The 13,892-nt window shown below is 35.8% G+C and overlaps 1 protein-coding gene across 2 annotated transcripts in view; it reads left to right on the top strand.

Annotated features, from left to right (window-relative positions):
• Positions 1-13,892, top strand: part of PRKD1 (protein kinase D1) — a gene marked incomplete at both ends in the record, with an annotated part of 107,921 nt that overhangs the window by 66,397 nt on the left and 27,632 nt on the right. The window contains 3 exons of one of the 2 annotated variants that reach the window (XM_079537770.1): positions 2,474-2,605; positions 3,335-3,495; positions 6,764-6,787. In XM_079537770.1, the coding sequence (XP_079393896.1) occupies positions 2,474-2,605; positions 3,335-3,495; positions 6,764-6,787 (317 nt within the window). The remainder of the gene's footprint in view (positions 1-2,473; positions 2,606-3,334; positions 3,496-6,763; positions 6,788-13,892) is intronic. The other variant, XM_079537771.1, reaches the window with a different exon arrangement.

The raw sequence follows: 13,892 nt of genomic DNA, 5'->3' as shown, positions 1-13,892 counted from the left end.
AAAAAAAATTCATTACAGGAGCATGAACCATGATAACACGTTCATTAATTTGCAGGAAGGTCGGAAGGGTCAGTGATAGCTTTAATGAAAAGGATATCAATTATTTCTTTGCCATTTGGGGATAGTGAAGAGAGTAGTTTAATAAAAATGAAAGTAAGGAGAATAATGACAAAATGCTTTTCATCTACTTAACAGCTTCAGATGGAACTCAATTTAAGATACAGAAAGAGAGACAAATGAAGAAATCCCTAAGGAAAACTGCCTCTGGGAGGTTTTAAATTCAAATCAGATTCTACTGTTTTCTTTTCACGGAAATTAGTAGTTTAAGATTAAAATATTTTCAATTCATTATCTAAATTATGAAGATAAATGACAGCTACTGCTTTTTCTAAGTTTGGCTGTGTCGGTTTTTTTTTGTTGTTGTTTTTGGTTTTTTTTTTTGGTTTTGCACTGCTCATACTATTTGAAAAACTACCCAGTAAATCCATAAAAAGTTCCTCTCCAATCTTTCAACATAGTAAAGTTCCTTCACTCAGAATAGAATTTAAGTACTTGAATAGATTTGGGTAGATATTCAGGAAAGTAGGCATAAACTTCTGTACATAAATTCCTCGCTTGATTGAGGCTTATGCTATTTTTGTTTTTAAACATCACTCATATTTTAATTGTGCTTTAATAATTGCATGTATATTTTACATATATATTCACATATATGGTATTAAAATTCATGCATTCTTGTATTCTCCCTGGGTAGACTTGCTGACTTACTGTCTTAAGTAAACTTTTTGTTTTTATCTTTATGTTAAGTGCAAATTTAAACTGGAGAGACAAATGTAAGGCTGTACATTTCACAGTCTTGTTGGAAATATATTGGGCATGTTGTTCCAGTTTTGGTGCTGAGTAAGCTTACAGCTTTTCCATGGTCACTGCTATCTATAGAGGAGGAGAAGATAATTGCCATATTCTTCTTAAAGCTATGTGTACGCATGCTCTGCAAATTCCAGAATCAAAGTTCTTGAATAGAAAGGGCTGAGGCTCAGAACATACTTTCAATCTCTGAAGAAATCAAGCAGAGAGCTGAAGCCTCCTTGCTGAGGAGGTGTCTTTGTTATACTAGGCTGAATGACTGGAGTTCCCCAAATGCAGATGACCATGTCTTCATGTCTATATCTCAGCTAATAAACCAGGTAAGTGGAGAGAAGAGGAAGATATGAATTACCGACATCCAAAATGATCAGTTTGTATGACTATATTTTGTTCTGATGTTCACAGATGAAGAACAAAGATGCATTTTTATATTTTAATATCAGTATATATTTTAAATTATGAGTGCTCAGTTTTCCAAAATAGTATTCTTTGATTCTATAGAAAAAACATATGACTGAAATGATGGTAGACTTGATGATTGACTTCATTAGTTTGCAGATTTTTGTTTTTCTTTATTAATACATGAACTGAAGGTGCTTAAGTCTTTCAGGATTTATTTCAACTGAACTATTAAAAAATTGATTTTTTTTCTCTTGACTCCACATCAGAAATGTATTTCTATTCAGGGACAAGGTATTTCTATTAACTGACTCCAGACCTGGTCCTTTCATAGTGGTATCTATGAAATGGAAGCACATACTTGCTAAATCAAATGTTTAAATGACATCCTAAATAGAATCAAGTGTTTGCATACTTGCTTAATTTTTAATAACATTTGGTACATAATAGTTTTCATTAGACTGGTACATTAACATAGTAAGAAAAAGAAACAATTTTAACACAGTCATCTGAAGTAGAGTTTCAGAGATGTCCACAATGTATTCTTTTTTCTTTTTCCTTCTTAAAATCAGGAAGAAAATCCCTCTGCAGGTGCTCAGACTGGATGATAATCTTTTCTCCTTCCTCTGTTCTCTATCCACTGAAATTCCATCTGTAGTTCATTTTCACATCACCCCTTTTACTCCTTGGTCTGTCTACAAGCGCTTTAGAATTGAACTGTTTTTCTGCTTGTGTATTTATTTACATTCCATTTCATATCTTTGGTTAGATTTTAGGTGCTATCATTTACATTATCATGTACATTATCTTTAAACTTCTATTAACAAAGGCATCAATTATTCAATTTAAGGAACTTAATTTGTTCAGCTTTACCAAGTTACTAGCTTTCTTCTGAGCGTATGTAAAATAAAATCATAAAGTTGTGCTGCATATATGTAAAAGTAAGTTTCTTTTTCCAGTGGTCTTTGTAGTGTGATGAAATGCCATCAATCTTTCTACCTTTGAGAAATGGTATATTTACCTATATATAGTATACCCATATAAAATTCAGAGTTTGTTATCTTCTAGAGTTTACTCTGCATGAGTAACAAGGAAAGACATAACAACTCTAATAAAAAAGGTGTTTTGTTTTGTACAGTGATGAAAGATATGAAGCATGTTATGCTACTAATTTTACTCCATTTTGGAATTAATCTTCTTGTTACAGCTTCTGCTACTTTTGAAGACTTTCAAATCCGACCCCATGCTCTTTTTGTTCATTCTTACCGAGCACCAGCCTTTTGTGACCATTGTGGAGAAATGCTGTGGGGACTGGTGCGCCAGGGACTCAAATGTGAAGGTAAGTTGCAGGCTGTTCAGTCTCAGGAAGGAAGTCTTCCATTACATTTTCATGCATTTATTTCTGATGCAGCTTTCTTTTAAATTGACTAGGTAGGTAGAGACAGTTAGATCTAATGATCAAAATAATTAACAGATTAAGGAGGTATACTTTTGACTCTCCTGAGGCCTCCTAGATACTGATCTGTAAGTGGAAGTGCAAAACAGTCTATATGTCGGTTGGTTTGTTTGCTTGCTTGCTTGAAGAGAAGCTTATCTGTGTCTTATTTATAATAGAACAGAATGGTTTGATTGGAAGTGACCTTCCAACCGCTTGACTTCTTCAGGGCTAACCAGAAATTGAAGAATATTACTGAGAACATTATCCAAACATCTCTTGAACACTGACAGGCTTAGGGCACCAATCAACTTGCTAGGAAGCCATTACAGTGTTTAATCTTGATGGAAAAGAAATTTTTCCTAATGTCCAATCTGAATATTCTGTGGTGCAGCTTTGTGCCATTCCGTCCATGTATCTATCATTTCTGTGATAGATAAAACACTGCATAGGCTTAAGTTTTCAAGAGCTCATAATGTCACTAAGAACATGTAGAATATAGGAACTAAACAAGGAGAGCAGAGGAAAAAAGTTTCATCAAAAAAGGCTGTTGTTTTTACTCACCAAAGAAAAATGTTCTTTGCTTTTCCAGGAATAAACTGTAATCAGATGGTTTTAAATTTTTCTTTTCAGGATGTGGTCTAAATTACCATAAGAGATGTGCATTTAAAATTCCTAACAACTGCAGTGGTGTACGTAAAAGGCGCCTGTCAAATGTTTCCCTAACAGGACTCAACACTATTCGGACAGTTTCTGCAGAGACATCACCCAGTGTGTCGGATGAAGCCCTTCTGGTATGCAATTCCTTAGTTACCAAGGTCATGGATATTACTGTTAAGAAACAATTACGTGCTGCAGGATTTGTTTTTGTCTGTTGGAGACTCTGGGGCTAAGAGTATGCAAATAACAAAGCTTTTCTGTGGGAAAAGGCATCATGATGTAAAAGGGAGGTCACCAGCTTAAGGTATGTGAGCTTAAGGTATGTGTCACTTCTGATACTCCCAGTAGACTCCTCCCTTAGAGAAGAATTATGTTATTTTGAAAATCTGAAACTGCCACCCATGCTAATGTGAGAAGCTGCATCTTGATGCTCAAAACTGGATGTCTTCACTGGAATTAGATGCTGAAATTTTTCTGCCATAGAACATTATGTCCATTGGTTCATGATACAGGAAAGAAGTGGTCTCAGGAGAACACTGAGACACTGCATCAAACAGAGTTTCTGTAACAGTCAAGGCTATAATGTTTTGTAAGTAACCTGTATGTACAGAATATCTCTTAGTGTTTGGAGAAAGTGAAATCTTTATCATTTCCTTAAACAAAACATTGTGGTAAGTGTAGTATGTGTGTAGAATATATGTATTTTTATGTGTAGATGTCTAAATGCAGAGCTGCAGGACACACGTGCACACATACATATACAACGTATTTGTTTATTCATAAATATAGTAGTTTTCCATGATGAAAAGTCTTCGATAACAAAATGCAATGACTGAAAAAAGTTAGAATACTTGTTTTTGTCTTGGCAGTATTTTTCTTGTGATCATAATATGAAAGTTATGAATTTGCACCGTGTGTAAATGGACTCCACTTCTAAGTGAAAGTTTTGAAAACCTTAAGGTTTGAAAGAGAGGAAAGAGTTTATAAGTACACACAACAATTATCATGTTTTCCTCTCAATTAGAATATTAAACTTATTAAACTTGACATACTAAAAGGACACTATTGCAAATGGTGTAGATCTGGTGTTATATGCAGTGCCATCTATGAACCATAATTATGTACTTATGCTGATGATTATCATTAGCGTAAAGCTACTTGGAAATTAAGGTTAACATTATGAATCTGTATTTTACTTGAAAAGCTGCATAAATGAATAAGGTGCTTAAGTTCTGCAGAAACTGCAGCAACAAATCTTCATAGATTATTCATGATTCTCAGTAGGTTATTTCAAAATGCTGACTTATTCAGACCAATACCAGTGAAATGTTGAGACGAGACTGACCCTAATTCTGTTCCTGGAATTTTGATTAAAGGAGTTTTATGAGTGAGAGTCTTAGTACACTCTCTATCAGTACTCACTTCACTGTACATGATAAATTACATGATAACAATTTAAATATGAAAATACGTTCAATTACATGACTCTATTGGTTCTTATATATATATATATTTTTTTTTTTGCAAAGCATTTTAAATGTTTAAAAAAATAAAACTAAGTTAAAATACAAAGAAATACAGTAAGTATCATGCATACTGCAAAATACACTTCTCAAAGATCTTATAATCATCAGGGTAACCAAACTTTGGAATATCATGCATTTGTATAAACATGTATGCATATGCACATTCACACATGTACATAGAAAGTATATTTGTAGAAAGTTACAAGGATAGGCATAAGCCTAGAAAAATGAAATAAGTGCTTTTCCAGTGTCACTTCAGGAAATCATGGCATCATTTATCATATTTTCAGATGAGATCTCAAACAAGACTTCTTCATGTGTTTTTGTTTTTGCATTGAACATGTTTGAATTTTTCCACCTTTTTTTAAGTATATATAGACTTTTTTCACTTTTCCTACATCAGACCTCTTCTTTGAACTCCATTCCTCTTCTGTACTCTGAGATAAGTTTTATGGCAATTTATGATGTGAAATCAAAGCATGTATTTTGAAATGTATTTCATTATTCTGGAATCTTTGTGAATAGACAAAGAGACATTGACCTTTATCACAAAATTTTATTATACATTATTTTTATTGTATTGGCATGATTCTTGAGTCACTGACAGAAAAATATAAACTCCATCTGAGACTAGTGAATTCAGTCAGAGATCTACCAGTTACTTAAATAGAACTAAAATAAATTTCATTTTTAACCTATTTACTAAGTGGAGTGGTAACAGTTGATAGAGAGTTGATAGTTCCTGGAGACTCTTCATAGGGGGCAAAATTATCTGAATTTTTATTTCAGTATATATATTTTTTACATTATGTGAAGGAGCTAAGACATTTTGACGTAAATTGTAGAATTTTGATGTTTGAGAAATCTTTGAGGCATGGTAATGGATAACGTAGTATCCTTCAACAGTTATTTTAATTATCCTTTTCTAGGGAATTGCCACAGCAGGCACAGTTTCAAAGTTTATATCTGTCCTCATTAGCCAATAAAGCATTTCATTTGAGCTGAAAATTGACTGGGGGCTATACTTAAATGCAACTTTAAAAATAAAATAAAATCTGGGCAATATCCTTTTTTGCTTCTTAACTTCACAGTGTAAAACTCATCAAATGGACATACTAAAATTAAGTAAAACTAGGAGGGTGTAGTGTTACCCAAGTTTTTACCTATCATAGCTCAAATGCAATTCTTTTGCATTCTATTCTATAACATATCAGGGTTGCGATGAAAGTAATGTCTCCTATTTTATTATGGTGGAACACAAGATTAGAGGAGGATGGTGGTAATATGTCCGTTGGGGTTCAACCTACCCACCAACATTCCATTACACTTTGTTGCCATACAATAGACGGCAGCAGAGGGGCATTCTGACAAAAATGCATCTGGCATAAAAGTATGGATGAAGCCAAGGTGTAGAATTGAATCCCTCTATGTGGATAAAATGGCACCTATTGACATTCATTGATGTGTGTTGAATGTTTATGGAGACTGAACAGTGGATGTGAGCGCAGTGAGATGGTGGGTGGTGCATTTCAGTAGTGGTGACGGTGGGTTACCTCTGCTAGTGCAGAGTTTTACCAGCAGCATGCAGGCTCTTGATCATTGCTAGCAAAAAGGCATAGCTAATGATGGTGACTACACTGAAAAATAGTGTTTTGTAGCTGAGAATTTGCTCTATCACATAGTGTAGTTGTGCTCTTTGTATCTGTTGTCGTTTCCAAGGAAATAAATGGAAGGCATTACTTTCAGAGCAAGCTACGTAGAATTAATGTATAAAATAATAGCCTGTTCATGCTTGCTTCTAAAGTAACATTATTTTCTGTCTTTTTTCCATTATTTCTTTGGTCTATCTTTTATTCTTTCCAACTTCCTGTCTCAGTCTCCTGTTAGCCCTGGCTATGAGGTATGTACTAAATTTATTCCCTACTATACTGTCAGGAACAGTCTCTTTTATTAATTATCAGCATGATTTTATGTAATCTCGAGAACTCAAGAGCATTTATTTTTTTCTTTTAGAAAGAGTGTGAGTATATCTGGTGTAAAACTCCAAAGCCACTATTCCAAAGTGAAGATCATAATTCTTCTTATATTAAAGAGTAAAACTCCGCTGATATTAAAATATTTTGGTATGAAAGTGACATTTTGTAATAGATGGGAAGAACATCTAAACTTCACTTTCGGAACATTGGGAATTTGCTGGAATAATGTACAAAATAAACATCCTGAGATGAACAAACTGACCTAAAGTGGTTGCTAGCAAGCTTTTAATATCATGACACAACATAGAAGCTTTTTTCAGAATATAGTTGCATTACAAAAATCAGTCAAGGATTCTGTTTTTCTCTGGAAAACATAATTTTAAAATAAAAATTTATTTTAACTGTGTACAACTGAGTCATAGCCATAAATAATAATAGTGTGTTAGTGAGAAAACAGTATATCAATTTTTTTGATGCACAATTCACATCAAAAGGATTCTTAATGGGTTTTCAATATGGATTTCCTAAGGAAGCTTGTTAAATGCAATAAATTTTTAAAAATTTTGGAAAATAAAATTTTGACATCTTTTCCTTGCAGCATATATTTGATATGCAGAGGTAGAATATTGAGCTTTGGAAAATGGATAATTAATTTGAGAAATATTTTTAATGTTGAACATATCCAAACATTTATCTTTTAAAAATAAATTTCTGTGTTTTTTTTCCTCAAACATAACTATTGTAATTTTTGTTTGCCTAAGTAATGTAGAATGCCCAAGAAGTACAACTCTGTAAAACACTCACAAAACAATATAAACAAACATACATGGAATAGAGTATTTTTAATATCTAACAATTTTATTCTATGTATGTGCTATCTGAAAAATGATGATCCATACAGTCTCGGACTGTCATAAATTAATGGTAAGTGAAAGTAGTAAATACTAAAGGTGGTATTTGGGGAAAAAAAAAAAAAGTTTCTTTTTTAAAGGAAAGAATGTATTAACTAACTATATACTAACTATATTTGTACTTTAAAACATTTATATGACACAACATTTAATTTCTGTGCTATTTATGTTTTCATTATTTTGTGAGTTTTATTCATTCTTCTGGAAATGATCAGTGTTGACGTGTAAATGTAATTTTATTAGATGCATTGGTGGTGATGTCTCCAGAAAAAAAATCTAGCTGAGTTTTGTGTTTAAAATAGGAATGTTCTGTCTTTGGGCCATGGATAAATGAAGTCTTAAAAATTTTACTTATATGTTATCTTTACTTCTTAATGGAAAATCAGGAATTATTTTCTACAAAATAGTTTTAGTTAAAAAGACTATTTGTATATCACTGACAGAATGTTGCCTGCCTGTGTATATTTATTACAAGCAGGTCTGAAGCTTCTTAGCTATGTACAGAAGAGAGATTTTGCGGTGATAGGACATTAAGTCCTAGAGTTCCTGGGAGTCTGCAGTTATGGATGGCCATTTTCTCTTCCTTTCCTCATCTCTAGCTGTTGATACAGCTGCTTTTTTCTCTCATTCATTTCAAATAAGGAATCTAGTGAGCAAAAAATTCCTGCTCTACGAAACCTTCATTTTCCAGTCAGACATCTAATTTTCTCAGTTCCAGTACCTGTATGCCTCAGTAACTCAATGGACTGGAAACAAGGAACTTTTAGGGAAGGGCTAAAGAATAGCTAGGGTGCTGCAGCTGAGAGCAGTTCTGTGCCTTATTCCAGTTGTAATCAGTAGGAGCCCTTCTCTAATGAATATAGTTGGGTTGATTAACCCAAGGGGGAAAACTAATATTTCCTCAAAAGGAGAGACTCTCAAGTTAACTCTGAATTAACACTACTCACAAATACATTTTATTCTTGTCACCCTCAAGTTTTCCTCCAGTGTTGTGCTTTAACCTGGCAGAAAACTAAACACTACACATCTGTTTGCATGCTTCCTTCACAGTGGAATGGGGGAGAAGATTGAAAAGTGCAAGAACTTATGGATTGAGATAAGGGCCTGCTCCTAGGAGCTTAAACTTGCAGTTTTCAGCTTGTGAACCTACATATAAGTCTCTGTAGCTTAAACTGGGGACTTGTAGATACTCTAAATAAACCCTAATAGCCACTGTAGCCACTAGCAAATCTTTGTCAACAAAGAGCTTTTGTTTGGGGAAATCCCCGACTGCTGGAGAAGATAGCATAGTCACACAACTACTGTTGAAATTTATTAAACATTTTTTGTTACTTTGCAAAATAAGGCAGGTTACATAAAAAGCATTCATACTACTATTTGCTGCTATTGATATCTGAGCAGGAGAACGGGGTACATAATAATTTCCATCTGTGGGTAGTTTAATTTAACACTACTGAAGTCAGTTCTTTGACGTGTTTACACATTTAATATTGAAGTGTTTTTCAGACCATAGATAGCTAACTGTGGTGCTTGTGAGATTAAATCATACACTTGAGTTAAAGAGTGCAAGAAGCATCAAAAGACAACACAGTTGATTGAATTCTAAGTGTGGTATTTTAGTGTATTTAATTGAAGATTTGTTTCCTTGAATTCACTTAATTATAGTCACATAGTTTAATTTATTAAAGAAAGTCAGCATTTGCATTGCAGCAAAGAACATAGTTCCTGTGGTGACTGATAAATATAACTTCATATATGACGCTAATTTCCTGTGAAAAATTTGTGTGTGAACATATTAAGTCTTTATCTTTTGCCTTCAATACAAGAAGGAAGTGCATATTTCAGCAATATATTTCCACATGGAAAATGCAACCTCATGAGATCAGTTATTTTGTTGGTTTTGTTTTAATGTATACTAATTAATATACATCCAAATAAATAAACTAGATTTTTTTTCTGCTTTTAGGGCAAGCACTTCAAAAATGTAGGAATACCATAATTTTTTGGTTGGCTGTCTTGGTGTTATACACAGGGATAATATCACAGAGCTTTTTAGATACTGGGCCTGCGAAAGAGAAGCACTTGTCTGTGAACAGTTTTGAAAAATTACTCATTTAGGGGAGCTTGGGATGTGCAGTTTGTTCTTGTTCAGGACAAATTTATTTGAATGTGTTTCCACAAGCATAATTTACAATAAGACATTCAAATGTCAAAATTAAGTAATGATTTTTCTGAGTGTTACAGCACATGAAACTCTTCAGAGAAGTTCTTCCAGAAACTCTGGGACATTTTTTTTAGTACTTTTTGAAGCCTTTTAACAAAAAGTTGGACAATAAGCAATGTGTTACATTTTAGGCTTTGTGCAATTGGATTGCAGGGCTGTTAAATCCTAGAATCATAAAATTGCTCAGGTTGGAAAGGACCTTAAAGATCATAAAGTCCAACTGCAACCTAATCATACTACCCTAACTCTAACTAACAACCCTCTGCTAAATCATGTCCCTGAGCACCACATCCAAATGGATTTTTGAACACATCCAGGGATGGTGACTCAACCACCTCCCTGGGGAGCCTATTCTAATGCGTAACAACCCTTTCTGTGAAGAAATTTTTCCTGACATCCAACTTAAACCTCCCCTGGTGCAACTTGAGGCCATTTCCCCTCGTCCTATCACCTGTCACTAGTGAGAGGAGGCCAACTCTGCTTTCACTGTGAGCGCCTTTCAGGTATTGGAAGAGAGCAATAAGGTCTCCCCTCAGCCTCCTCTTTCCCAAACTAAACAGTCCCAGTTCCTTTTTTTTGCACCTTGTAGGGCATATTCTCCAAGCTCTTTATAAGCCTTGTTGCCCTTCTTTGAATCTGCTCCAGCTCCTTAATGTTCTTCCTGAATTGACATGCCCAAAACTGAACACAGCACTTGAGGTGAGACCTCACCAGTGCCAAGTACAGGAGCAAGATTACTTCCCTGGTGCTGCTCACCACATAATTTCTGATACAAGCCAGGATGCCATAGGCCACCTGGGCACACTGCTGGCTCATATTCAGCTGACTGTCCATCACGGTCCATCCACCAAGGTCCCTTTCCATCAGGCAGCTTTCCAGCCACTCTTCCCCAAGCCTGTAGGGTTGAGTGGGGTTGTGACCAAAATGCAGGACCCGACACTTGGCTATATTGAAACTCATGTGGTTTACCTTGGTCCATCGATCCAGTCTATCCAGGTCCCCCAGTAGTGCCTTTCTCCCCTCTGGCAGATCAGTACTCCCTCCCACCTTGGTGTTGTCTGCGAACTTACTGAGGGTGCACTCAATGCCCTCATCAAGATCATTGATAAAGATGTTTAATAGAAGTGGCCCCAGTACCAAGTACTGATACACCACTCGTGACTGGCAGCCAACTGGATTTAACTCCATTGACCTCAACTCTTTGGGCCCTGCCATCCAGCCAGTGTTTCACCCAGTGGAGCATATACCCATCCAAACTGTGCCAGCCAGCTTTGCCATGAGGGTGTTGTAGGGAACAGTGTCAAAGGCTTTACTGAAGTCCAGGTAGATCACATCAACAGCTTTACCTTCATCCACTAGACAGATCACCTTGTAGTAGAATGAAGTCATTGTAAAGAGATGGGGTGGCCTGCTGAGGGGTTTTTACTTTTGGAGTGGAGATTATAAGAAGGATTATTTCCTTTCTGCAATGACATGATTCTGCACAATGACTTTGTGCTTCTGCCTAATAGTTTAGGCAAATAGTTTTGTTCTTGAGTAGCTTTTAACAAAGTCTAACAAATGATATACAGTTTCAGGACATTCCAAAAATCTGAAGAGATTGATCCAGAATGAGGGGCAAGGGATCAGCTAATGAAAGTAATCAATATGTAGAATGGAGTGTTGGGGAACAGCTTGGCACTTCTCCATTCTTGAAAGAGAGAAAGAAAGCCCCATCTGTTTTTTGGGGGTTTTGTTTGTTTGTTTGTTTGTTGGTTTTTTTTGTTTTGTTTTGTTTTGTTTTGTTTTTCTAAAATAAGAAATAAGCAGATACTGGGTTCTGATATTTTCATAACTCAAGGCAATACCGGATCAATTTCACTGGCTCGATTGAACATCCATGCAGTTAAATAATTTCACATGTTCCTTTGTTTTTGTTGTCACTTGGAAGATAATATTCTAATCTGTTAAAATATAGATTACCTTGCTAGCGTGATTGTTGTGAAGGACTGTTTAGTGTTTGGAGCAGTGCAGGCTGTTAGTTTCCATGGTGTAATCCAGTTAAGCAATCATTTCCTGGGAAGTTTCCAGAGTTGCTGAGTCAGTAGTCTGGCTCACTACCAGGAAAAACTAATTTATCTTTCTAACAAACCAGGCTCACCAGCAAAAAAGGTGCTTTTGTGCAAGAGTCTTGCTTTTACTATGAAAATAGTGTAGTTCCTGTTTTCCTTTTAGGAATTTTAAATTATGGTATCTGCCTGATGCTGGATGGTGGAAATTAAAGTTAAGGGATGTTGAAAACTATTTTGGAAGGTATTGGGAGGAGAAGACCATGACCTGTAAATTTAGATGGTTCTCCTAAGCAGTCAGTCCCTGGCGTTGTGGAGTGACCTTTGTGTTTCATGCCACCCAACTTCCCTGCACTTGTTACCCGACAGAAGCAGATTTTATGTTGCCTCTGTTGGAAGAGGAAAGAGTGCCAGTCCATGGGATTAGGCCATGAAGGGAAAATATTGCCTCTTTCAGTTTATCATACTGGTACCTAAAGTTAGTCTCAGTACATTTCAGCAGCACTCCTGAAGTTTCCAAAACCTGCTAGCTATTTGGTAAGTAAAGGCAAGCCAAGTCAACTTTCTGAAGTCCTTTGAGGAAAGATTTTAGCAGTATTCAATTGCTAAAATAATTTTTCATTCAACAATAATGTTGAAAACAAAACCTAGTACAACAATACAAAGTAGATTTCATTTATGTAGATGGTACTAATTGGTAATTTTAGCAAGAGCATGTTAGGAGACATTTGGATTGTTTATGCTTCAAAAAACCGTAAGATTGTCAAGAAATTGCTTAGCAAGCTGAAATATTGATTTGTTGCAACAACATAAAAGTAAACAATATAACTCTCCTTAGAAATTTTTACTTCTCTCCATCAGTTTTGTTTCGTGAAAATACATTTTAATTGTGTCACCACATTAAAATTCCACCAAATGCCCATTTGAAGACAAAGACATCAAATTTTGTGACTAATACCTTAGATAGCTTTGTTGAGTTTATGGGGCAAGGTGTTTATGGTGTCACTGGGGGAACTGCAGGGGTGGGTTTTGTGAGATTAGGGTTAAGACAAATCTTTAAAGAATTATTTAAAAATAATATACTTCCATTAAAAATATAATACATCAGATAGGACAACAGTTTTAGTCTTGTGCATTGTAGATAACATTCTGAGCTAGATGCCTGACTATGGTATGGGGTTGAGGATGACTGACTGTTTTAAGGCACTGCACTAAGACTGCTGTGGTATCAATCTAGTGCAAGGTGTTGCACTTGGGCTGGGACACTCCCAGGCATTTATACAGATTGAGGAAAGAACTCTTTGAGGGCAGCTCTGGGGAGAAGGACTCAAGGGTGCTGGTAGATGAGAAGCTGGACATGAGCCAGCTGTGTGTGCTTGCAACCTGGAAGGCCAATTATATCCTGGACTGAATTAAAAAAGAGGTGGCCAGCAGGAAGAGGAAGGTGATTGTCCCCCTCTACTTGGCTCTTGTGAGGCTCCATCTGGAGTATTGCTAGGGACCTGGAGCCCCCAGCACTAGAAAGATGCAGAGCTCTTGGAACAGGTCCAGAGGAGGGCCAATAAGCTCTGGATCCAGATCAGAGATCTGGAGCACATCTCTTATGAAGAAAGATTGAGGGAACTGGGCTTGTTTAGCTTGGAGAAGAGAAAGAGACCTCACTGTGATCTTCCAGTACTTGAAAGCAGCGTATAAACAGGAGGGGAAATGACTGTTCACATGGATCGATAGCGATAGGACAAGGGGGAATGGTTTTAAACTAAGACAGGGGAGGTTTAGGTTAGATATTAGGAGGAAGTTTTTCACACAGAGGGTGGTGACACACTGGAACAGGTTGCCACAGGAG

Source organism: Tetrao urogallus, assembly GCF_951394365.1.
Source record: "Tetrao urogallus genome assembly, chromosome: 6".
In the NCBI taxonomy this organism is placed as follows: Eukaryota; Metazoa; Chordata; class Aves; order Galliformes; family Phasianidae; genus Tetrao; species Tetrao urogallus.
This window is presented reverse-complemented; position numbering and strand designations above follow the sequence as displayed.